Source organism: Lates calcarifer, linkage group LG7_2 (genome assembly GCF_001640805.2).
Source record: "Lates calcarifer isolate ASB-BC8 linkage group LG7_2, TLL_Latcal_v3, whole genome shotgun sequence".
Taxonomy (NCBI): domain Eukaryota; kingdom Metazoa; phylum Chordata; class Actinopteri; family Centropomidae; genus Lates; species Lates calcarifer.
In genome coordinates this window covers 2955150-2980076 of record NC_066854.1, presented here as the reverse complement: position 1 = coordinate 2980076, position 24927 = coordinate 2955150, and the positions used below count along the sequence as shown (strand labels likewise).

At 42.8% G+C, this 24927-nt stretch overlaps 1 protein-coding gene across 4 annotated transcripts; it reads right to left on the bottom strand.

The window, feature by feature from the left end:
• Positions 1-216: 216 nt before the first annotated feature.
• col5a2b (collagen, type V, alpha 2b) lies at positions 217-22498 on the bottom strand. 4 transcript variants are annotated; one of them, XM_018661091.2, is made up of 55 exons: positions 22194-22498; positions 15291-15485; positions 13961-14179; positions 13665-13889; positions 13381-13397; positions 13260-13292; positions 13111-13143; positions 12638-12691; positions 11097-11189; positions 10892-10966; positions 10734-10778; positions 10596-10649; positions 10432-10485; positions 10202-10255; positions 9817-9870; positions 9675-9728; positions 9539-9583; positions 9393-9446; positions 9261-9305; positions 9120-9173; positions 8625-8768; positions 8404-8502; positions 8236-8289; positions 8041-8148; positions 7858-7911; positions 7636-7734; positions 7342-7395; positions 7151-7249; positions 6978-7031; positions 6826-6879; positions 6690-6743; positions 6469-6522; positions 6277-6321; positions 6057-6155; positions 5862-5969; positions 5685-5738; positions 5508-5561; positions 5282-5335; positions 5128-5181; positions 4907-5014; positions 4657-4710; positions 4484-4537; positions 4223-4384; positions 4022-4129; positions 3822-3929; positions 3599-3652; positions 3396-3503; positions 3250-3303; positions 3052-3159; positions 2856-2909; positions 2656-2763; positions 2102-2465; positions 1799-1989; positions 1476-1718; positions 217-1385 (listed from the first exon to the last, which is right to left on the bottom strand). In XM_018661091.2, the coding sequence occupies exons 1-55, from the start codon at positions 22285-22287 to the stop codon at positions 1239-1241; spliced, it is 4971 nt and encodes a 1656-aa protein (XP_018516607.1). In that variant the 5' UTR covers positions 22288-22498; the 3' UTR covers positions 217-1238. The 4 variants fall into 4 exon arrangements, with proteins under 4 accessions (XP_018516607.1, XP_018516609.1, XP_018516610.1 ...); XM_018661093.2 differs by lacking the exon at positions 15291-15485; XM_018661094.2 differs by lacking the exons at positions 12638-12691; positions 13111-13143; positions 13260-13292; ... (3 more) ...; positions 15291-15485; positions 22194-22498 and adding an exon at positions 11453-11695.
• Between the last annotated feature and the right edge of the window lie 2429 nt (positions 22499-24927).

Genomic DNA, 24927 nt, shown 5'->3' with positions numbered 1-24927 from the left:
AGGTCGACCCAGAAACATGTGCTGCCTGAACTTTGCCTCTTTTTCTTCCTGTAAGGACGCCTTCTCACTCCCTCTCTCTCTCTGGGTCTTTATTTTCTTTTTTTTCATCTCGTTTTGCTCACACACCCATGTGCATGCAGACACAGTGAAACGGTGGAGGAAAGCCTGCAGCAGGGATGAATTTTCAAGCTGAAGAAATAAGCACTAATACAGATCTGAAATGTATTAATTTATTACAAAGCACAGGTTTATTTGTTCTAAACCTCCAGAGCTCTGCTGGGTTTTCATGTCAGCCATCTAACAAGGGATTTGTTGCACCTGAAACATCAGGTGAAACCACTTAACTGTGATTTGATGCCTGCTGGGAAAAGCTTTGTCTCCCTCTAGTGGTGAGATGAGCTCATTTAAATTCACTTGCAAAGCAAAGTTTTTGCTGCTCACGAGGGGGAAACTGAGAGTTTATTAAATATTTCCTTACTTTAGTTTGTGGGGAAGAGCACAGTCATTCCAAAGAAAGACATTTATTCCACATCCACAGTCAACAATAAACAAATAATCTGCAATTTACAGTCATACGTTGCATTTACAGTTAGAGTTTTAAAAGGAGATACAAAGGTTTCCTGTTGAAAGAGTAAATGAGTTCCTGGACAGAACTGAATAATTTAGGTTCAAGCATGATTTTCTTTTTTTTATTCCATTAAAATTAAGAACTACACTCATTGCCATATAAACTCTTGCCCTATCCAGGCCTCGGGACGTGCGTTTACTGGAAAAAAGCCATCGCTAGTAAAAAATAAAAAGGCTTTCACTCGATCCTTCCCAAAAATTCCCACTAAAGACATCACATCTCTTTAAGCTTTAATATTACTGGCTGTTTTTCCAGTTTATGCAAGTTTACACTCCTGCTTTCTTTCCTCTTTAGTTAGCACCTCAGACATTTCTTTTTTCCTCCCACATGCATTTCCCTGTAAAGTACTTGTGCTCTAGATTGTAAATGTATTGACATGGTGAATAAATTATGTCAGCGTCCCACCGATCACACAGCTCGCCGTCGTCTGGCAGATACAGTAACACTGTGTTGCAACAGCTCATGGGAAATGCAGCCATGTGTGAAGAACCTTTATTGACTCACGGAGAAGAGGAGTCCATATGCTATAATATCTGGTGGTGATGTTACTCCTCTACAAAGGGCTATTTGAGTCCTTCTTGCGTCGGGGGGGAAGAGAGGGGGTGTGTTTTTATGAGAAGCACACAGGGCCGATGTCCAGGCCGAACTCCTGATCAGGCTTTCCAATGTCCATGGGGGCCAAGTCCACGATGGGCAGCCTGGCTGAAGTTTGAGTCCTGTACTCAATCACTGTCTTGCCCCACTGTCCGTTTGATTGCTAAAGGGGACAAAGAAAGCAAGATAAATCACCTGACATGTTCTCCCAATCGATTTTTCATCAAATCTAGGTCATCTGTTCTCGACTTACCGAGCAGCTGTCCTCGATGACGGCGTATCGGAGACGGTTGTTGCCCTGTGCTCTCAGCTCCTGGCCGTTGGAGCCTCTGAGGACCAGAGCTTTCTTCAGGTTGCTGTTCTTCTCATCCTTATAGGCCACGCTGTTCCTGCAGTGGTAGGTGATGTTCTGGTGCGACTCTTTGGACAAAAGCTGCAGCAGCTTCATCTGAACAGCCACCGCGTTCGGCTGCTCCTCCTTGTTTCCGTAGCTGAACTGAAATTAGAATTCAAACCACGGTTGGAAAACAACCACCCCAACAGTGACTTTACACAACGTGCTCGTGATTTTTTTACCCTGCTTCCTCCATTCATGTCGGCTCCGAACCAGACGGGTTTGTTGGCACTGGGACTGGATTTGGTCCACCAGGCCTTGCGGGGAATGTTTGCTGGACGGGCTGAGATGCAGGTTTCACCACTTTCCATGTTACAGAAGACCCTGATGGCGTCTTTTGTGCTTCCTTGATTTGGATCAATCCAGTATTCACCTGCATTAAAGGCACAAAAAGAATAACTGAGAGGAGATGCTGGTCTGAAAATAAAAATAGCATCTAAATAAGCAGAGAAGAGTAGAAAAGAAAAGACAAACAGGACCCTCACCGCTCTTTTTCTGGGGGTAACACTGCTTGATGTCCTGGCAGGTTTTGGCGGGGTTCATCTTGCTGCCGTCTGGACTGCGGAGGTTTTGCAGATGTCCGCTGAGGGTCTTGAGTGTGGCGTGGACTCCGGTGTCCGCGCGGAGGATGGCCGCTGAGTTCTTATTGGGAAGGGCTTCGTCTTTGTTGAACTCCGGGGGCGGAGGAGGATCAGCCCCTGCGTAGTCCTCGACGAATTCCACGGCTTCTGGCACGTCGCCGTTGCCGCCGTCGTAATCTGCTGGGGCGACGAAGAGGTCTTCAACAATGGCGGTGGGAGGTCCTGGGGAGCCTGGAGGGCCAGGGGGTCCGGGCTCACCAGGTGGACCCTGAAAAAGAAAAGACTCATTATTTAAGACTTTGGTCCAGATCAAGATATCTCAGTCTGTTTGAGGCTAAACATGATAGTTTTGATAAATTTGTAAGAAGCTCTTCTACCCATGATATCTAAACTATTCATTTACTGAATTTACAGAACATGATATATATCATTATCAAGAGACAAGATTTTGGGCCTACCTGTGCCCCGATGTCTCCACTGGATCCTCTGCTTCCAGGAGCGCCCATTGGTCCAGGCTGGCCGATGTTTCCTTCCTTTCCTGGAGGACCCAACACTCCAGGAGGCCCCTGTATGGACGTAAAACATTTAAACATTTACACTGAGAAATAATGCACATTATATGTTACTTATTTCCTGCATGGTGTGATTAAACACTTACCCTGGGTCCAGCTGGTCCAACAATACCGAAAGCTCCTGCATCTCCTGTGGCACCCTGAGAGAGAAAAGAATGACATTAAACTGTTTGATAGTTTCCGTGTTATTGTGAAGGTTAAATGGGAAAAAATGGGATGTTACAAATGCACCTAAACTCCCTCCACCTCCACAGTTGCCTAAATAATCAACATGTTGCTTACAGCTATTCCAGGGAGACCGTGGAGGCCAGTGAAACCTCTGTGTCCCTTCTGACCCCTCTCTCCTTGTTCTCCAGCTGCCCCCTTCTCCCCCTGTGGTCCTTGAGGGCCCTGAAAGCAGACACAGGGCCACAGTTAAACAAATTATTGGAAACAAATTGTTGAGTTGTTGTTTTTGGGTATCAATAAGGTCGTATTTACCACTTTCCCCCGTACTCCTGGTTGTCCTGGGGCTCCGGCGGGGCCTTTAGCACCCTAAACTCAAAACACACAAAGAGACGTGACAGAGCTGCTGATGTGTGGCGGACAGATGTAGAATATTACATTTAATTAGTTGTATTTCTCACATTTTCTCCAATTGGTCCTGGACTGCCGGTGTCTCCCACCGGACCCTCAGTTCCTGGAGACCCTGTAACACCAGCCAGACCCTCTGGACCAGGATTTCCCCGTTCTCCCTGGAAACATAAACACACATCAGTGATTACACGGCTGTATAATGGTATTATACGTGATAAAAAATAGCACACAAACACTGTGTATTTAATCTTACCCTCTCCCCTATGAGACCGTCTTTACCAGGAGGCCCCTCTGCTCCAGCAATACCCTGAATAACCACAGAGGATGATGAACAAGAGAATAAAAATCTATCCTGACGAGCTCTCGGTCACAATTTCCCACCGAAATTTCCTGGTTGTTCTCAAATATTTTCTTAATCTGAGGAGAATTTACAGATGAAAAAACATCAGCTGAACACCTAAAATAAAAGGACAAACCTCGGGGCCGGCGTCTCCCCTTGGCCCGGTAGCTCCTGGTAACCCAACTCCACCAGCAGGCCCTTTGCCCCCCTGAGTTCCAGGGCCTCCGGGTTTTCCTGGTGGACCCTGAGAAATAGAGAAACACAAAGTTAAACATTTTCCACTTATGAATCTATCAGTGAAATGTGATTTACAGAGACGTAGTCTGGATTACATACAGCAGGGCCTGGCAGTCCCAGCATGCCTCTCTCTCCTCGAAGTCCAGGCTGACCCACAACACCTCGCTGTCCTACGGCGCCGGCAGGTCCTGGAGGTCCGTCAGGCCCCTGACAGAGAAACACAAGAGCAGACGAGTGTGTGAATCATCAGGACTTATTTTTCTCCAGCTGCATGAAGATCAGCACAGAACGTTCTCTGACCGGAGGACCGTCCTCCCCGGAGTCTCCCTTCTCTCCTGGGCTGCCCGGCGGACCTGGGGGTCCCGTCTCCCCTTGACGTCCTGGAGATCCGTTCTCTCCTCGGATCCCGGGAGGGCCCTGTTTTCCTGGAGCACCGATGGGCCCATCTGCACCAACAGCACCCTGAAAACACACAGACACATTTTAGAAATACAAATCTCATACCTGCTGAAGTTTGGCAGTAAATTTAATGTGTTATTTAATAAATGTAATGCAACTCACAATAGAGCCAGGTGGTCCAATTCCTCCAGGTAACCCAGGAAATCCAGCAGAGCCCTGTAGAAGAACAAGAAAACACGTCTCTTAAGAAGCACAGAGCTCTGTGGAATAAAACTGAATAAAAATATAAAGAAAGAAACTGACACTGTGTGAAGTTGTTGCTTTGAATAACTCACCGTTGGACCCTGGGTTCCTCTGCCACCTTTCAACCCAGTCACACCGACAGGTCCCTAAAACACACACACACTTAAATATCAATTCATTATAAATATAAATGTCTGTTTCATCCTTTTACAGGACGTTTAAATGATCATTTCAGACCAAAACATGTTGATTTACATGAAAATATCACAAAATCTCTGGAAGCTTCTAATCCACAGTTATTTGGATTATTCACTCGTGTCACGTCACGTTTTTGTTGTGTACCTGTGTTCCTGGTTTTCCAGCCATTCCCTGTGGTCCAGGTGGTCCTGTTTCTCCCTTCTGACCGGGCTCACCTGTTTCACCTTTGACCCCAGGCTGACCATCAGGACCCTGGGAAAGACAAATGTAATAGAAATGCAGTGATGTGGTTAACTCTTGGGTTTTATCGGTTTATTCACTGGTATATTTTGGACGTGACTGCTCGGTGTTTGGTGGACACTTACAGGAGGTCCAGCGAAGCCAGCAGCACCAATTGGACCAGGCTCACCGGTGGAGCCCTGTTAAGATCATCACACACACAAATACACACTTTATCAAGAGAAATATCAAACTTCCCATTAATTTCATATCAGTTGGAGAAGTAAATATTGCACTGACAGCGATTCCTCTTGAGCCTCTGCGTCCTGCAGGTCCTGGTGGGCCGGTTTCACCCTGAAATAAAGGAACATTTTCATTTAAAACTAGAATCAACAAAGTAACTTGACAGACTTGATGTTTTAAAGTTTGCTTGAGGTTCATATCTTCATTTCGGCCAGTTACATGACCATAACCATCACATTTTCAGGTTTAAAATAGAGGCTAAAAACTGTGCTTTTGAACTCACCTTCTCTCCGTTGGGTCCACCGGATCCAACAGGTCCAACAGGACCAGGAAGTCCCTTTTAATTAGAAATTGTTAAATATATATTAGAGTATTATATTATATTATTACTACATCAGACAAATGAAAACTTATGTTTGTTTTCCAAGTGAAATATTCTGTCAGTGTTGAGACGACTCACCCGTGCACCGTCAGCTCCTGCTTTACCCTCCAGTCCTTTATCTCCAATCGAGCCCTGTTAGAAGAAATCAGCCTCGTCAGCGGCTCAGGTTCATCCTCCTTTAACAAGCTGAAACTCCTCCTCTCCTAGTGATTTCCTACATTTCCCAGAAGTCCTTTTGACATCACTCAAACTTACAGCATCTCCCTTGGGGCCTGAAGGTCCTGGAATGCCCCTCTCCCCTGGCATCCCCTGAAGTCCTAGACCTCCTGGCTCTCCAGGAGAACCTGTTGGACCAGGGTTGCCCTAAAATACACGAGAAAGTATCACAGATTTACACACAGAAACTCAGAATTATGCAGAGTTTTGATCTTGGTTTTATGGGGATGATACCTTTGGCCCATCTGGTCCTGGTGTGCCTGGACTACCTTTGGGTCCCTGGAGCCCATTAGGTCCAATTTCACCTCTTTCCCCTGGAGGACCTCTTTCTCCCTACAAGGACAACCAGGGGATAAAGACATACAGCAATGTCTGACTGCTCTAAAAGGCCAAACATGATGAATTTAATCACAGGTATTCAGGGAGCAGTAATTAATGAAACAAATGGACCTACCCTGGGACCAACAGATCCGACAGCCCCTGCCTCTCCAGCAAGACCCTGGAAAAATACAATAAAATTACACTTAATGTGAAATCACATGAAGATTGTCCAGTAGAGGGATGGTACATCACTGTGCAGTGTATAAATGAAACAGAATTTAACTGTGTATGTTAAGAAATTGAGGGTTTTTTTGTGTTATCATACCTCATCACCTGGTTTCCCTGCCTCTCCAGGTGGGCCTGGAAGTCCCGGCAAACCCTAAAAAACACCAGCACACCTTTTAGTCGACAATAATGGACACAAATATCAATATACTCATTAAAATGCTGGAATAACTAAATCAGAAAAATGGAAATCAAACAAATTAATATGTAAATAAAAGACATTTATTATAAAATATTCACTGTAAAATAATAGACTTTTACCTGGAAACCATGCAGTCCCTGTGGTCCCTGCTCTCCTCTTTTTCCTGCAGGACCCTGCAAAGAAGCAAAGTAAATATAATCTTAACTCATTGTTATTAAATCATTAATAATTTTCTCAGCAAAGCAGGATACTTACAGCCGGGCCAGCTGGACCAGCAGCCCCCTCCTCTCCGTCTTTTCCATTCAGTCCCTGAAACACAGAGTGCAGTATTTGTCAGTATATTTGTACGTTGATGAAGAGAATGGAGTAAGAGGAATAAAGTGTATTATATTAATAGTGATAGTTACCCTTGGACCTGGAGGTCCAGCACTTCCAGCCTCACCAATCTTCCCAGCATCACCCTGAAGAAACGACAGGAACAGAAGTCGTCGTCTGTTGTGTTTCCGTGAAGCTTAAGATTATTGTAATGGTGTCTACAAACAGTATTTGTCAGATAATCTAAAAACTCATTCATACTGACAGCGAAGCCTTTTGGTCCTGGCAGGCCCATCTGTCCAGCTGGACCCCGACCTCCAGTAGAACCGGCCGGGCCTGGTTTGCCGTCCTCTCCTGCTGAGCCCTGGAATGACAAATTAAATCCATGCCATCACATGCAACACATGCCACACATACCGCACTCTAGAGAAGTGAAAACAAAAGGTTTTGGCGTACCAGTGGGCCTTGTTTTCCCTCTGCTCCCTGAGCTCCGATAAGTCCAGTCAGACCCTGAGAAATGAGATACAGACCAACATTAGATACCCGTCTCTGAAGCTGCATCTTCTCCTCAAAAGTAAATATTTTATACATATTATATTATAGCTCTAAATATTAAACAGTATTCCCGATCCTTCCCATTTCATTTCAGGTAGACTCGGTGTATTTCAGGGTCCAGGTTTAAGGGAAGCATGAAATGCACCTACCAGTCTGGCCACATAGAAAGTTTATTACTAAATAAAAATGTCTTACCCGAGCTCCTGTTAGACCTGGTTCTCCACCGCGTCCTGGATCTCCATCTAAACCTTTGGCACCAGGTGACCCCGGCAGCCCTCTTTCACCCTGGGCTCCCTGTTCGGCCACACAACAAATGTTCAAAACCACAGGAACTCAAAGACACGCTCAAGAATAACTGTAATAAAAACTGTGGTTAAATTCTGCTTCCATAGATATTTTGAGGTGAAGTTAACTCACCTTTTGGCCAGGTAAACCGTCAGCACCTGGGAAACCTCGATTTCCTGGAGCTCCCTAAAACAATCAGGGTTTGAAGAGTTTTTAAACTCCCAGCTGGAGTTTTTAATAAATTTCCACAGACCTTGCTCTGTGCTTAAAGCAACGTGAAATTATATTTTTTTAGGATGAAGAAAGTTGACTCACTGTCTCTCCTGGAGGTCCTGGAGGCCCGATGGATCCAGCATCACCTCGTGGTCCACGCTTCCCATCCTCTCCCATCGGGCCCATTGGACCCTGGGTACCATGGTCACCCTGACATCACACAGAAATCAATAACCAATCAATCGCTCCTCTGACAAACCAACACAGAACATCCATTCTTTTTTTTTTTTTACTTACTCTCTCTCCCTTGAGTCCAGCTTCTCCTTTGAATCCAGGCACACCAAGATCGCCCTGTGACACAAGATCACAAAACCTTAAAGCTCAAAACATTAAAGCTCCCACAAGAGTCACAAGGTTACAAGTAAGTTTTTCATCAAAGAAACGAGAGGAGGTCAGAGCTCATACCACTTGGCCCTTTGGTCCTGGTGCTCCTGTAGTTCCCTGGGGGCCGGGGGGACCAGGTGGGCCCAGCAAACCTGATGGACCCTGAACACCTGCCAGACCCTGTGAAGGAGGAGGAGCAGTCACAGGTATTAACTAAAAGGTCACAGATCTACAAACAAAGACGTGTTGGAAGTGGACTTTAACAATCTATTAGTGTCCATAAGCTACAGAGTCAGACTTACTGTTTGACCACGGGCACCTGGAGGTCCATCAGATCCTTCTGCACCCTGCTGTCCTGTTGATCCTTGTGGTCCCACGTGACCAGGGTCCCCTCTGGGTCCCTGCCGTCCTGGACTTCCTCTCACACCTGTCGGTCCTGCTTCACCCTGCACCAAAGGACAGCTTCAGGGCCAATTCAAGGACTATTCTGACGACTTTCAAGATCTTTTGTCACATTCAAAAACTCAACCCAAGTCTAACGTTTCTCTATGAACAAAAAGTTCATTCAGATAATTATCTGTGTAATTAACAGTGACTGTTATTGGAACGACTCTCCCTTTCTGCCAAAACCTCAAATTTAAAAGCAGAGAAATACCTTTAAGTCAAATCAAGGTCATCAATTATCATTAAGATCTCACAGATTTTGCAGTAAACTGATCAGGTAAAGGAGAAAAAGCTGTAATATTTTACCAAATATTGACATGACTGCCACAATTACTGTCTATAGACAGTCTCACCTTTATTCCTGGACCACCAGGAAATCCTGGCATACCAGGGATTCCCATAGGACCCTGTAATTAAAGAAAAATGTATACAGTACTTTGGTTTTCAGCTCAGAGATTTAAAGTTCATGATTCATTTATACAGTCAGTCCTTACCAGAGGACCTGGTTTGCCGGTGTCACCAGGTGTTCCACGTTTTCCCTTAATGAGAAAGAAAATGTCTCAATCCTGCAGCTTCTGCATGTTTGCATTTTAAATGGATATACTTCACATGAGTTATTTTCTTACCACGGGTCCAGTGGGGCCGGCTCTGCCTCTTTCTCCCTGCATGCCCGCTGGACCCTGAAACAGAGGACTGGCTCAACATCTGTGTGACTGACATCTGATTCTGGATTTAATACTGTGATGGTCTTTATACTGTGTGTGTTTCCTACCAGTGCACCAGGAGCACCCATAGCACCAGGTGTACCAGATGCACCCTGTAAAACACAAAGACAGTGCAGGTTTAAACTGCGTCTAATGCATCAACAATGAGAATCTGAGGCACATGATGAGGTGATAGGTTCGTACCTTCAGTCCAGCTGCTCCAGGCTCGCCTCTTGCCCCCACAAGCCCACCATGTCCCTGTTAAAGAGAAAACAGGTAAGTTCTGGACAATACCAAAGAAATATAAGACTGAGGGCTCACTGGTGATGCAGGACTTGGGACTCACCTTGTGTCCTTTCAGTCCTGGCTGACCTGGAAGTCCTGGGAAGCCTCTCGCACCCTAAAGAAAACCAAAAATATATTTACCAATTTATCAATGATAAGAGACTTTTTACAAGCTGTTCTCATTTTACTGTGGAGGTTCCTGCTGCTGTGTCATCTGACAACCACTAGATGTCAGTTTGAATCATTTTTCTAAGATCTTTACAGTTAGATTAGACTAAATGTAAGTTTATTTTACATTTATTCTCATTTATATTGTAACACTGTAAGGAAGATCAAAAATTATATGTAATGTTCTTCATAGGAAACAGATATATCCCCCCTTCTTTCATCACAACTTAATTGTGTCACTGGGTTATGTTTAATAATATTATGACTTAATTTGTTACCGCAGATCCTGGAAATCCTGGTTCTCCTGTAGCACCTGCAGGTCCAGATCCTCCCTGAGTAGGAAAAGTAAAATAGTTAAATAACTACTGATAATGCTAGAAATTAACCGTAGATTATTATGATGATAAAATTAATCACTGACAGAACCAGTAACAACAATAATAATGAGCAGAAAATATATATATATAAAATAGCATCTTATAAGAGGCTGTTTGTATAATTGACTCACATCAAGTCCAGGTTTTCCTGGTGGTCCATCTGGTCCCCGATGACCTGGCTCACCCTGTGGACAAACGCAATGCAACACACTTTTTTCACAACTCAGCACAGTTAAATTTAACTTCAACATCTCCGGTGTCTAAAGAAGTTTATGAAAATAAACGGAATATGTACCATTGGTCCTGGATCTCCAGCCTCTCCTGGAATTCCCTGACCACCAGTTGGTCCCTGGATAACAACAGAGAAAATAAATGATACTGTGAATTAAAAAAAATAAGTTTTTAAAGGTTTACTTCAAGGCCAAATACTCACAGGTAATCCAGGTGACCCTGGAGGTCCTCGTGGTCCCGCTTCCCCCTGAAATAACGAGATTTCATACACTGTAGTTTGAACTGTACATCATAACATTGTATATCATTAAAATAAATAATTTAAAATAGCTTTTTCCTGTACAACTGTGCAGCACTCACTCTTGATCCTTGAACCATTGCAGCCATACCAGCCTTCTCACTGAAACCTGAGGCCATCTGTGACACTATGTTGCCCTTTTGGGAAGAGATTAGTTCAAAATAAATTGGTTAAACTTCTGTAAAACAAGTGTATTCCTACTTCAGTGATAAAACACTGAAACAAGTTATGTGATGCTAAAAAAACAAAACAAAAAAAACACCTCACCCCAGGGGGAGAGGGATGTCCTGGAGGTCCTGGTTCTCCCGGATTTCCTGGCACACCAGGCTCTCCGTCAAATCCTGGAGGCCCCGGGAATCCCTGCAGGGTGAGTGGAAACAGTCACCAGTGAGAGGAGGCATATTGTTTAGACACCATATAATTGATCAATTAATAACTGAGCTCATTAGTGCAGGAAAGAATACAGGGCAGCTGCTTCTTCATTAGTTAATGTAACAGTGGCACTGTTTGCTCTACGAGTCAACATTTTCTTTCTTTTTCTTTTTTTTGAAGCTTTAAGTGGTGTGTGTGATTAGTATTACTTTAATTCTGACTTGCACTTCATGTTTTCATTGTGGTTTTACCTTGCTAACTCCAATTTCTCTCTTTTAATAGCTAACGATTTTAACTTCTAGTTTAATCTAATTAAGCTGTGTGAACTCTGGCCCAGGATTGGTGGAATCTTTTGTTGACCCGCCCCCTCCGTCACGGGGAGAGCAGTGGCTAACCATTTTAAGTTCTATTTTATGCAAATTAAGCTGTGTGAGCGCTGGCCCAGGATTGGTGGAATCTTTTATTGACCCGCCCCCTCCGCATTGGCAAGGGCAACGGCTAACCATTTAAGTTCTATTTTATGCAAATTGAGCTGTGTGAGCGCTGGCCTAGGATTGGTGGAATCTTTTTTTGACCCGCCCCCTCCGTCATGGCAAGGGCAACGGCTAACCATTTAAGTTCTATTTTATGCAAAATGAGCTGTGTGAGCGCTGGCCTAGGATTGGTGGAATCTTTTGTTGGCCCGCCCCCTCCGCCACGGGGAGAGCAGCGGCTAGCCATTTTAAGTTCTATTTTATGCAAATTGAGCTGCGTGAGCGCTGGCCTGGGATTGGTGCAAGGCCCGCAAGCGCGGTCCAATGGAAGAGGGGGCTGAGGGCGGGCCAACAAAGGATCTCACCAATCATAAGCCAGCGCTTACACAGCCTAAATTGCATAAAATAGAACTTAAATGGTTAGCCATTGCCCTCGCCGTAGTGGAGGGGGTGGGGCAACAAATAATTCCACCAATCCTAGGCCAGCGCTCACACAGCCCAATTTGCATAAAATAGAACTTAAATGGTTAGCCATTGCCCTCGCCGTGGTGGAGGGGGTGGGACAACAAAAGAATCCACCAATCCTAGACCAGCGCTCACACAGCCCAATTTGCATAAAATAGAACTTAAAATAGTTAGCCGCTGCTCTTCTCGTAGGGGAGGGGGCGGGCCAACAAAAGATTCCACCAATCCTAGGCCAGCGCTCACACAGCTCAATCTGCATAACATAGACTTTAAAATGATTAGCCGCAAAAGGTCCGGTGTGGTTCAGTGTTTCCGCAAACGCAACATGACGTTAATACAATAAAACCAGATGAAGCCGTTCATCATGGTGGCTGTCATCTGATGTTGTCGGTCCCTAACGGCCGCCAGTTTGCCTCCATGTACTGTTTTTATGTTATTTCCCCTTCCCCCAGCATGCCGGGGTTTTAACAATACCAGTCAGCATTTATTCAGACTTACCTTCCTGCCCTTAAAGCCTCTTGGTCCAGTGTGTCCCTGGGCTCCTGGAGGACCCTGAACCATAAACACATAAAATAATATACTTAATTAATGATAAACTAATGGCATTATAAAATTATTAAGTAATATTGAAGAGCAGTGAGTTCATGCAGCAAATGTTGCTGCAGACACTTCTGCCTGCACTAATATTAATACGTTTACATGGTTTACCAACACATATTTATTGCAAGTAGCCAACATAACAAGTGCAAGGTGTTTTCCAGTCGCAGAGTTAAAATAGTGGTCTGCCCGACTCTGTAAAAAGTTAATTGGTGCCCTCTAGTGTCAAAAATGGTGCACAGAACTTATTATAAGGGAGATCATATTAAAAAGCCTGCTGCTACCTACTTTAATCTGTTTCTTAAACCCTGTATATCAGTTATACACATTGACATAGTTTAGAATAAACAAAAGTAAAAGCAGTAAAAACCCACCGCAGGTCCTTGAGGTCCAGGGTGTCCCACCACCTAAGAGGAAAAAACAAAACTTTCTTTACAAACTCGTATTTTAATTTTTTGGAAAATGCATGTAAAAACAGACATAAATATAAAAACATGCCTTGCACACTGTTAACATTACTTACGTATGGGATATCACCTGGCTCACCTTTCTGCCCCTGGAGGGGAAACAATAAACATTTTTATTTTGATTAAAAACATCAGTTTGTTTTAGATAAATCCATGTCAAAATGATTCAGTACTTACCTTGAAGCCCATTATTTCTTGGGGAAAAGAGAAATAAGAAAGTTAATTACATTTATACATCAGGTCACATTCTCCTAAACCTGAATTAATGATACAAACAGCTACTGAAAACTCGGTTTCAGTGATGCAGTGATGTGAAAATGTACTTCAAAGTGAGTCAGTACAACAGGACATCACTGCTAGGTGTGGCTACAGGTGACTAAATAAACTCCTGGTTTGGCTTGAACAGGTAAAATCAGCTCTGGACAGTTTGGACAGAGGTATAACAGGTAAATTCATCTCACCGATCATCCTGCCGACACTGGCGAAGTTGTCACACACAGGGCAGCACTCGCCCTCAGGTGTGACGACCTTCTCGCAGTTGGACAGGGCCTCACACTGCACCTCGTCACAGATGGCGACACCGTTGTCACAGACACAGACACGACAAGGCTCTGGTTTCCAGATGTCGTTGTGAGGGTGGATCTCCCCATCGACTGTGCAGTTATCTCCTTTACTCTCATCTGCAACTGTAACACAAACACAGGTGATTGATTTTATAACAAACAGTCCTCAACAGACTGACAGGATTAACATCTACCTGTCATGGGTTCTTCTTTGGGAGTTGATGGCGACGCCGGGGTCAAGCACACGGGGCAGCATTCGCCATCCGGGGTCACAGTTTTCTGGCAGTCGCCGAGGTCCTCGCACACCACATCCTCACACACAGCGGTCCCCTTATCACACACACAGATCCGACACGGCTCCGGGTTCCACATGTCGTTGTTGGCGTAAACTTTCCCATTTTCTGTGCAGGTATCTTCATGAAAAAGAGATTAAATTCAATTAGTAAATAGTGTTAGAAGGTAACGCTGACCACGTGGCATAAAATCCAACAAATGAAGAAGTTAAAGAAAAAGTTTAACATTTTGTGAGATTATTCACTTTCTTGCCAAGAGTTTAGTAAACAGCTAACCTCTGTTTAAAGTAAATCTAAAAGCAACAAATAAATGACTAACCAGTTTTTTTTTGTATGATAAGATAAGCTAACTGGTTGCTGGGCATAGCCTCGTATTTGCTGCAGCATTAGTCTTCTCTTAGCAAGAAAGTATATTTCTCAAAATGCCAAACTTTTCCTTTAAATACTAATGGCATACTCTGACATGCTTAACTTTTATGCCAGCAATTAAACACGAGAATAGACGTAGCCCTGTTTTTAAAGCCCCTATGTGCAGATTGTTTTGTGATTTTATCTTGTCTCAGTTCATTTATCTCATTGGGAGCCACCAAATACACAAATCCTAGTCCTACACATAGGGGCTTTAAACAGTGGAAAGGGTTGTCCATTTAAAATCTTTGATTTCAATTTAAAAGCCTTATTTACTGTGAAAAAGGAAACAACCCACAGTAAGTGCAAAGACCAATAAAAGTGACAATAACCATAAATAAAAGTGCATATCAACGTGACACAGAACATGGTGGAAATGGTACAATTTCCCAGAGGAATACACCTTATTTGGTAAATAAGTCACTTGCTCAGTGTTGTTTGTGTGGCAGTAAAACAAGCAGCAGCTCCACAAGTTGCATTTAATTTCCATTTTTATCAACATTAAACTGCAGATGAAACTGCTACCAGTGTTTTTGCTGCACAAAAGTTGGTTGAGAAGTGAACTTATCAGGCAAAAAGTCAATGTATTCCTTTTGCAAACTTAAAATACAGTCAAAGGGAAACTCAGAGAACAATATCATAGATTTAAAAAACAACATTTTGAGGTGGTGTGCACAGGATGGAGCCTGAAGAGGAGGGCTTCAGGCTGTGACAGCTGGTTAAGAGCACCAGCAGTCCTGACACAGGTGGGAAGATCGACTGCTTGAAAATAACCAAGATGCATCATCCACAGAAAACCTGGTCTCAGGACGTTCACTTTTACCAGCATTAGTGTTCAGGGCCGAGCACACGGGGCAGCACTCGCCCTCTGGGATCTCTGTGGTCTTGCAGTCACCTACATCCTCACACACCACGTCCTCACAAACCACCGTCCCCACATCACATATACAGACTCGACACGGGTCTGGGTACCATATCTGATCGTTGGAGTAGACTTTGCCGTCCTCTGTGCAGGAATCTTTGTGGAAAAGAACAGCAGCTGGTGTCAGTTGTTCTTCATTAGCTGATACAGTTGGCAGCAAGTGCACTGCATTTCTAGGCGCTAGGAATAACAACATTTTTACATTCATAGTTCCCCAATGATGTTCCCTGTTGATTTTTGTGATGCTCTGACTTTTCCTCTTTGTGTTTTTTGGTGAAATGTCTCGACAACTAGGGGAAGGATTGTCGAGAGTTTATTCAGTGTGAACTGAGTTTTACATGTTAGAATAACAATAATGAATTTTATCATGGCCCAATTGTCAGCTATCTTTTTAAAAAAGGTATAAAAAAAAGCATTTTACAACTAAATGTGACAATGTTATGGACATATACATTGACGACAACAGAGCACTGTTCTGTAAAATATATGGTTAATTCAGACACCACTTTTAATGTGTTTTATTTTGTCCCACTGCAGCACAACTCATCACTTCACTGATAACTTTAGAGGACAAGTAAGGAACATTGTACATATTATTTCTACAAGCATCTGCAAAGAACAAGTGAGAAAAAATAATGACTAAACTTCAGGTTTTAAGTTCTACTGTAGCTCATGGTGCCATTTTATGATTGTTCAATCCCATATTGATGCATTGTGCTGACTAAAGGTGATTACAAGGTCATTTCATCTCATGATCTCAGTGGAAACAACTTAAAATATGTGAAAATTAAATGCAGTAACACAACAACACAGTAGATACGAAGAAATGTGATGCAAAATCCATGAATGAAAACTACAAATGCAAAAACTGTGGAGTAAGGGATGGACTTATGGTAGAGGAATATACTGAAGAGCTGGTCCCAAATGCAAATAAAATGAAATGAACTGAGAGGAAAGTTGATCTGAAGCGACATAAAAATCTATAAAAACAGACCCAAGGTAGATTTGTAAATGTGGATATTTATAGAACACACAGACCCACATTTAAATCTGTTTAAAACGGTTCTTAAATATTTATTACCAGTTTTATTGTCCATGCTAGGAGTAGGAGTAGGAGCAGGAGTAGGAGTAGGAGCAGGAGTAGGAGCAGGAGTAGGAGTAGGAGCAGGAGTAGGAGCAGGAGTAGGAGTAGGAGGAGGTGGTGGGGCTGTCGAGCACATGGGGCAACACTCGCCCTCGAGGGCCTCGGTTGTGCGGCAGTCCCCGAGCTCTTCACACACCACTTCCTCACACACCACTGTCCCCGTGTCGCACACACAGATTCGACACGGCTCTGGGCTCCATATCTGATAGTTGGAGTAGGTCGTGCCGTTTTCTGTGCAGGTATCTTCATGAGACAGAACAGCAACCACGTCAGTATCGTGGGTGATTCCCTTTCAGCTGAAGTCTGAGCATCATTATGGGGTTTTCAATCGTAGCTGAGATGCAGGAAAGTCTATTTTCACTAAAGTATATGAAGTGTAGACATAGCAGCTGGTCTGTTCTAGCTCAGAAATAGTTCAAACCTCAAGTTTAAACCAGGACACAGGAGACAACAGGCCCTCCGCTGTTAAAACAATGCAGAGAAAGCTGGTTTCCTCAGCTTAAATTGCAGAACCTGTGGTGAAGGCATCCTGGCACTCGAGAGTCAATACTTGACCTCGACTGGAGCGCGAGACAAAGGGTACTGAGTGTAGGAGGCCTGGTGTGATTATACAACACCTACAGCTCTGTTTCCTGTTTAAACGCAGGAGGTAGCTCTGACAGCAGAAATGATCCTTACAGGGCAGGTCAGCCTCAAACCAGGGACAGGCCTCATTCAAACTTTACTTCATCAGAGTATGTGATTCTGTAGCTTGTTTCACTCATGTTCAGAGGAATATTACTTCTAATTAAAACCTGCTGCATCCTGTTATTTGTTATAATAATTTGTGTTTTTAATAATTTGTTATTAGTTGTTGTGCAAGGTGAACGTCTTTACACTGATTAGCTCTCAGGCTGAAGTTAGGTGGAGCTAAACCCACTCTTCTCTATCTGCTGAGCAATAAACAGCACACAGAAAACCTCCATAATGATGATATTGCACTAACTGAAAGGAGACTGAAGGTGTTGAGTGTAACCAGAGTTCCCTGCAGGAGGGAATGAGGCTGACGTCCATTTACCTGCTTTAGTTTCTGGACTGAGAGGCGGTGCTGCAGTGGAGCACACGGGGCAGCACTCGCCCTCAGGGGTCACAGCCGTCTGGCAGTCACTTAGCTCCTCACACACCTCGTCCTCACACACTACAGTCCCCGTGTCGCACACACACACCCGACACGGCTCTGGGCTCCATATCTGATAGTTGGAGTAGACCTTTCCGTTTTCTGTACAGCTGTCTGAGTCAAGCAGAGCAGCGGTGAAACATCTGGAGCAGTCACGGACGTCCATGCACAAAACTCTCACTGGCTATCTCCACATTTTCAAAGTATTTCAGAGGTCATGAGACAATTTCTTTGCACAGAAGACATTATTATATATCAGCCAGGGGAGGAAAATGTTTTAAAAATGAGTAAAATAAAAAAATGTGTTTTTTGAGGGTACGGATACAGCAATGAATTAAAGGATAAAAACTGGAAAAAAAAAACTTTTACCATAAACAAACCTCCATAAAACATCTAAACAACTCAATACCTAAAAGACTAAATGCCAGCCAAGTGTATTTCCCACTTTTGGCCAGTAGGCTGCGCCCATTACTAAGTAATACAATAAATTTCAGCAGGCTGAAATCGATCAAATACTCTGTGTAAATGCAGTAAATTTCCTCTGCTTGTGACAACCAGGAAGTGCAGGAAGTAGTCACATCCTTTACTTCAATGAAAGAATAAATACCACACACCACACTGCTAGTGTTCCACTATATTTATATATAATACTGAATTATTATCAGCCATGTAGTCCTCTGTATTTTAGCATTTTAATATTATTGTTTCATCTATAATAAGGAAATATAGAAGCTCACCATGTAATTTAAGTGTAAAATCTTAACTTTTAAAAGTCATTTGTAACTACAGAATAAACGTAGTGGAGTAAAACAGAGAGGAAGAAGTACGACTCAGCCGGTTTTAAAATGTCTTCTGTGACTCTGGAGGGTAAAAATAAATCCTGGAGACCTCAAATTTATAAAGGAGAAACTATGTTAAACTGCGGGTGTGGAGGTTCAAAGACATGGGCATTTAAGGCATGAGCAGTCTATGAAAAGATGCTACAGAGAAGAGCATTATGGGAGTTTAACCCATACAAGGGACAAAAAAACAGGATATATCAGCTTCTATTTTTAACCTGTCTCTCACCAGTCACCAAACTTTATTTATTTTATTTAAAATGTAAGTATAAAGCATGAACCAGTGACCAGTAAAGCTAGTCTGCTAACCCTGCTCCTACATGCTTTTAAAAGACACAAAACTCAACAAGAAAATACACAAAAACCAGAATTAAACAGTGAAATTTCCATAATCTGTCAGTCAACAGATCATTCATGACTATACGATTGATCCCTTCACTACATAGTTGGAGTCTTTCTTTATGCATCGGTTTTTCTCATCAACAAGTCACATGCACAACTACTAAGGTCTGAAACATACGTCTTTAACGGCTTGTGTGCAGTGATAACACAAAAGCGCTGCTGTTTTGTGTGTTGGTAACATTTTAATTTGCCTCAGGGGATAAATGACAGACACTGATTTATATCTAAAACCAAAGATGTGGCTCCAAACTGAGATACCTCCTCACTTTAAGACTCTTTCAGGCAAATTGCCACTGACCTGCACTTGAGCAAGGCACCACAATTATCCAGCCAGGCAGCGACTAGACTGTGGTTGATCTCAATAGCTCTTGGCTGTAAATGCATCTGTATGGTAGTATGCAATCATCTCTAATGTCTCTGTGTCTCTAGGCTCCAACTGTGATAATAAAACAAGATGAGACCTGTAGTTTACATGTTAGCACATCACGGTGCATAATATACATCTACATGTCATTAAGTCTGAAGGAATGTCATAGAATCTAACTTGTTTTTTGCAAATCAAGATGTTGAAAATATAAACTGTAAAACTAGTGATTTAAGACCTTAAATTATAATTTTGATCAACAAACCTCCAAAAAAAATAAGGTTTGAATTCATAAAAGACAAAACGACATGTGATGATGATGTGTACCAGTGTGTACCATCAGTCTTTAACAAAACAAAGAAAACCATCAGGAGAAAAAGTGCAAAACTAAAAGAAAGAAAGAAAAATATGGCCACCTGCTTCAGGCTTTGTGTGCATATTTTATTCCAGGCAGTTTAGTGACGTCCCTAAGTACTAATTATGTGGTGGAGCCTCTCCCCGCGAGAGAGGCTGGCTTTCAGAAACGGGAGTTATTTCAGGGGAAACCACAGCGGCTGTATTATATGTTGGGCTTGGGTAGAACTTGTGGCTCGCCTTTATTTGGGAGGTGCCACACCCGGAGAGAAACCCTCCTGCTACGAAACCTGCTTCACTAAAACTCAATAAGCTGCAGGTTTATTCAGCTCTTATTAGCAGTTTATTGGTTTTACATCCCTCTGATGATTTCTTCTTATTGAATAAATCAATACTCTGGAAAAAAGGAGCTTTGCAGATAAAAATGAAAATAAAAAGTTATAATCTACAGACTTCTATGATTAAACACTTATATTTTTAGTCAGTTGACCTTAGTTTGTGTGATTATGGCTCAGATTTCCAGCTTGAGAGCAGTTACCATGACCAACTATGGGCCCTCTTTTTAAAGTGGAAACTGCCCATGCAGTTTTCTGACCTGCTTTAACCTGCTTTTACTTTTTATTATGATATTTAAACCACATAAACTGTACCTTTGGCGAGCGGTTTACAACCTGAGAGCTGAATAAAAATCATGTCCAGGTGATTTATGGGATAAAAAAGGAAAACATTTCTTGTTTTCCTTGTCGTTATTCCACATTTAAAGGGGAAATTTAGATTGCAGGTTTACAAAATGCTACATTATGTTTGTGTTTCTGACTTGTTATTGATAAAGCTATAGATAGAGGTTTTTTTTCTTTTTCCCTGCAAACAACTGGATATTTTCTCTTTTTAAGCCTCTGAAAATCCTCAAAATGAAACAAAGGAAAAGGATCAGGAGGCCTTTCAGCAGTTAATTAATCACCCATTTAATCCAGTTTTGCGTCCTCACATCTTAAATCCAGTGAGATACAAACAAACTTCATCCTGCTGCTTAAAATCTCGACTCTCTTCGTCTCTTTCCATTTTTCCCACTGAAACAAACACACACATTCGCACACGCCGAGCCAACAGCAGCACACTAAAACCTTAAATGGCCAGTCAGCGTCTTCACAAGCTGACAGCCAGGCTCGTAAATCTCAGCAGACTGTTTCTTCACAACAACAGCTAACACACCTGGCTCCCTAACAAACACAACGTCTGAATTCAGCTGAAAACACCTGAGCTTCACTGGTTTCTCTCCTTAGACGACTGAAATCAACATATTGTACTTTAAGTGACACAGCAGCAGCAGCTCTCTACACTTCCTACAGATCTACAAACACAGGGTCTGACTGTGTTTTGGACCAGTTCTTATCATGGTTCCCAGTCTGTGCACTGGACACACTGCAGCCTTTACTAATCAGTGCTGCATTTAAACATCACATATTCAGTCCTAAAAGCAGCTGCTGCACATGTTGCGACCTTTCAACTCAGATGTAGGCAAATACATTGAAGCTTCAGTGGTGGTGATGAAAGTGAGCGAGGCATATTTCATATCCAGCATCCTCTCACTCTGGGTGTGTCTTGTCTGCCTTTGGCCCGAAGTCTGACCAAAATTAGTGGCCTGCTTTTGTCCATCCCATCCGCGAGGCCACATCATTATAGCCGTGGCGTTCAAAACCCCTTCATTCAGTCTCGACCTCGCACTGAAATAGCCCAACCAGCCGTGTGCGCTCTTTAGTGCAGCGTGCGGGGGGGTGGAGGTATTTTTGACCCAGAATCACATCCACTGGGACATTTTTATTTTAGAAGACGTGCTTGAAGGAGAAAAGCCACATCTCCTTTCTGCCTGGAAGTGGAGATGGAGCCACTTCAGCTTCAGCAGGCACGAAATCAGGAGTTTGTCATGACCTTTCAGATTTCTAATTCATTCCTGAAAAGTTTGCAGCTTTTGCCAGATGTTTTGCGTCCACACCATGAGAACACCCTCCTAATCACCGCTCTGTGAACAAGCAAACGGTGTCTCATTAAGGCGTAATAAGCCTCTCTGGGTTGAGGTTGTGGGTGTGATTTTAACCTTTAGCTCTTGAACCACAAAGGCGCAGTGTGGTCCGAGCATTTGGGACTTATAAACACTAAAACACAGAGCAGGAAATCTGGAAGAGACAAGACACTTCCCAAACCACATCCTAAAATTTTTGAAAAAGAAGACATCATAAAGCAGGGATGTAATGGGAAAAACAAACAGGAGCGTATAAAAAATGACAGTTTCATAAAAATCAAAGCAAATGTTTTTACAGGACTCAGTAACTCAACCATGAATCTTTCACAGTCAGCAAAAAATGATTCTATCCAGCATTAGAAGCGTTGAAAATGCAGCAATGCAGGTTGTTTTTATTAATCTTATCAGTGTTTTTTCTGTTTCATTTTTGCAACAACCTGCCAGCATCTAAACATATCAGGTATCAAAGCAGAAAACCAATCAGAAGACAGAGGGAGAGGTCATATCCGGGCGGGTGTCACTCACCTTTCTTGGAATCTTCTTGGCAGGTCACAGCAATCACCTGAGCCAAGGTGATGGCCAGGCAGAGAGTAATCCCAGAGCGTAACGAGGGGCCCATGTCTGCATGCCAGACATGCAGCGTCCTCTCACACGGCCGCCGCAAAATCAGACGAGGAAGTCAAGAGAGAGAGAGAGAGAGAGCGGCAGAGGTCGACCCCCGAGCTACAGCATCCAGACTAAAAAAATCCAAATATCCCTGAGTGGAACAGGCTCCTGGATGAGCGATTACTGCAAACTGAAACAAGCGCCCCCCTCCATGTCTTTCTCTCCTGCTCTCACTCTCCTCCTCCTTCATCATTTTTTTTTTCTTTTTGCTTTATTTCAAGGCCAACCTCCTCCTCCTCCTCCTCTTCAGGCTTTTACAGTTTGCCTTGGAAGATGCAGCTAATTAAAGGCTGCATTAAATTTGTCCAGCTAGAGCACTGATGAAAGAAACAAAAAAAGCTGGATTCGAGCATTTCTTTCTTTTCAGGATTTTCTTGCTTTTGCAGGTTTGAGACAAGTTGTCAGAACTGAAAAAGTACAAAATGTAGGGTGTAGGTTTTACAGCTTGTTGCACGAACTTTGACCTTGACTGCTTTGTGGTTCATGGATAACGTCAGCTCAACCTAAATAACCAGATGTTTCATGTTGTGGCGATTCAAATCATCCAGAAATACAGAAATGAAAATGAAGGAACAGTTTAACATTTCAGGGAAATACAAATATTTGCTAGTATAGTTCCAGTATGTCATTTTAATTTCGTCATTTCTTGGTGGATTCGTTACCTTAGCGCTGAGCTAGGCTAGCTGTTTCCCTCTGTTTCCAGTCTTTATGCTAAGCTAAGCTAGTTACAGCTTGGACTGGGGAATCTCCCATTTGCAAGCTCACATATCACTCACTTTTCTTTACATAATTTAGTAAAGTCTACTCTCAGTTGCACATTTTCAGTTGTTGATGCACCTGAAGTATACACTGGAGATAAAGCAACCTTCAGACAATCAAAGGTCCTTTTCTGTTTGTGTTGCCATCTACCTGAGGTTCGACTTGCTGACCTACATCCGTGCACTCGAGCCTGAGCGGTTTACAACGTGCATGTTACACTCTGGAAATCTGATTTGTTTTCCAGGGCGAAGCTCTGCCAAGTTGGTGCGTCAAGCCGACTGTCAATCCCCGAGGCGATGTCCTGGAGGTAAAGAAAAAAAACAAACAACATGAAATCTCTGCCACCGTCTCCACCAGTGCTTCCTCCACAGGATACTGTTGTCTTAACAAGTGATTTTTAATCTTTGAGCCGAGGTTTGAGGCCTTCTTAACGTGACATTTCTGTGTGTGGATGAGGAGGATTTCACTTGTTTCCTTTGCAGAACAAGTCAGGAAGCGTTTAAGGTGCTTGAGGAGCAGACTGATTTCCCATTAAGGCCTCAGAGAGCCACAGGGGACAGAAGCTGAAGCAGATGGGAAGACAGTTCCTCCATCAGATCAGAGTTCAGCCTCTGCACAGTTATACTTTTCTTTTTTACACAGTGTGATAAACTGGTTGTTAGAGAATATATGCTTTAAACCAAAGGTCACAAGTGTCGGCCCCTGGAACAGCCAGTTTGTTCCTCCTGAGACACTGAGTCCTTATAGATTATTTTAAAGCAGCAGTAGACATCATGTCACCTGTACTCAGACTCCTTTGTTTGGTCTTGGCTTCCACGTAAACCACCAACACATTAGTGATCAGTTGCATGTTGACAGGTATTACACAGAGGCACTAAACAGTCGTCCTTTTTTGTTAGATTGCTTCAACTCAGGTGATAAATGTGTTTGAAGCTGTCTGGAATGAGTCTCCTTGAAATTATGTGAACGTACAACTAATTCACCACAACAAATAAGCTTTAAGTTTTCTGTAAAAATAATCAGGTGGTTAATTAAGTTACCAGCATCCAAATATGCAGCACAATATCCACTTGTAGAGATTACAACAGATACTCACAACACTTCATTAGCAAAAATCAGTGTTGAAGGTATGATAAATCACTCTGTGGTAATAAAAATTAATTCTATTAATGATGAATTTACCTATTAAATCATGACACATAGCATCCCCCTACATTAGCTGCTATTAATAGTGATAATAATAATAATTCCAGGTGTTTTATTTCAGGTTGAATCCAGTGTTACGGTAAGAATAAGAAGAAACTTCAAATAGCAGCATGTGAATTACAGAAAGATGAACTCTTCTGTCCTTGAATCATTCTTTGCGGCAATTACATGACCTCTTTTGGCCAAGAAGTCAAAATTACAGGGAGTGTATTGTATAGGAAACTAATATTGTGGTGAGAAAGCCTCTTACATGTGGTGTTTAAAACCTTCCAACTTTCAAGCTATTTCTGGATGTATAGACTAGACAGCAGCGCAACCACAGGACAGATCGGCCCACGATCATGCAACGCAGGACACACACACTGTGAGGGGAGGCCGCCAGTCAGAAAGGTGGACATTATCCAAACTAAAAAAAGCAGCAGTGAAAAAACATTAGATGTTACAAAAACCACAGAGACATCTCTAAAAAAATATATGTAATCCAGGCCAGTTTTCAAGCTCGCTATAGAGAGGCTGGCAGCTGGAGCAGATGTTTCATGTATCTGAGTCAAAATGGAGCTACTGTTTAAATAAGAAAATGTACGAATACAGAGAAAATCAAACACCAAAAAAGTCATATACGCTGGTA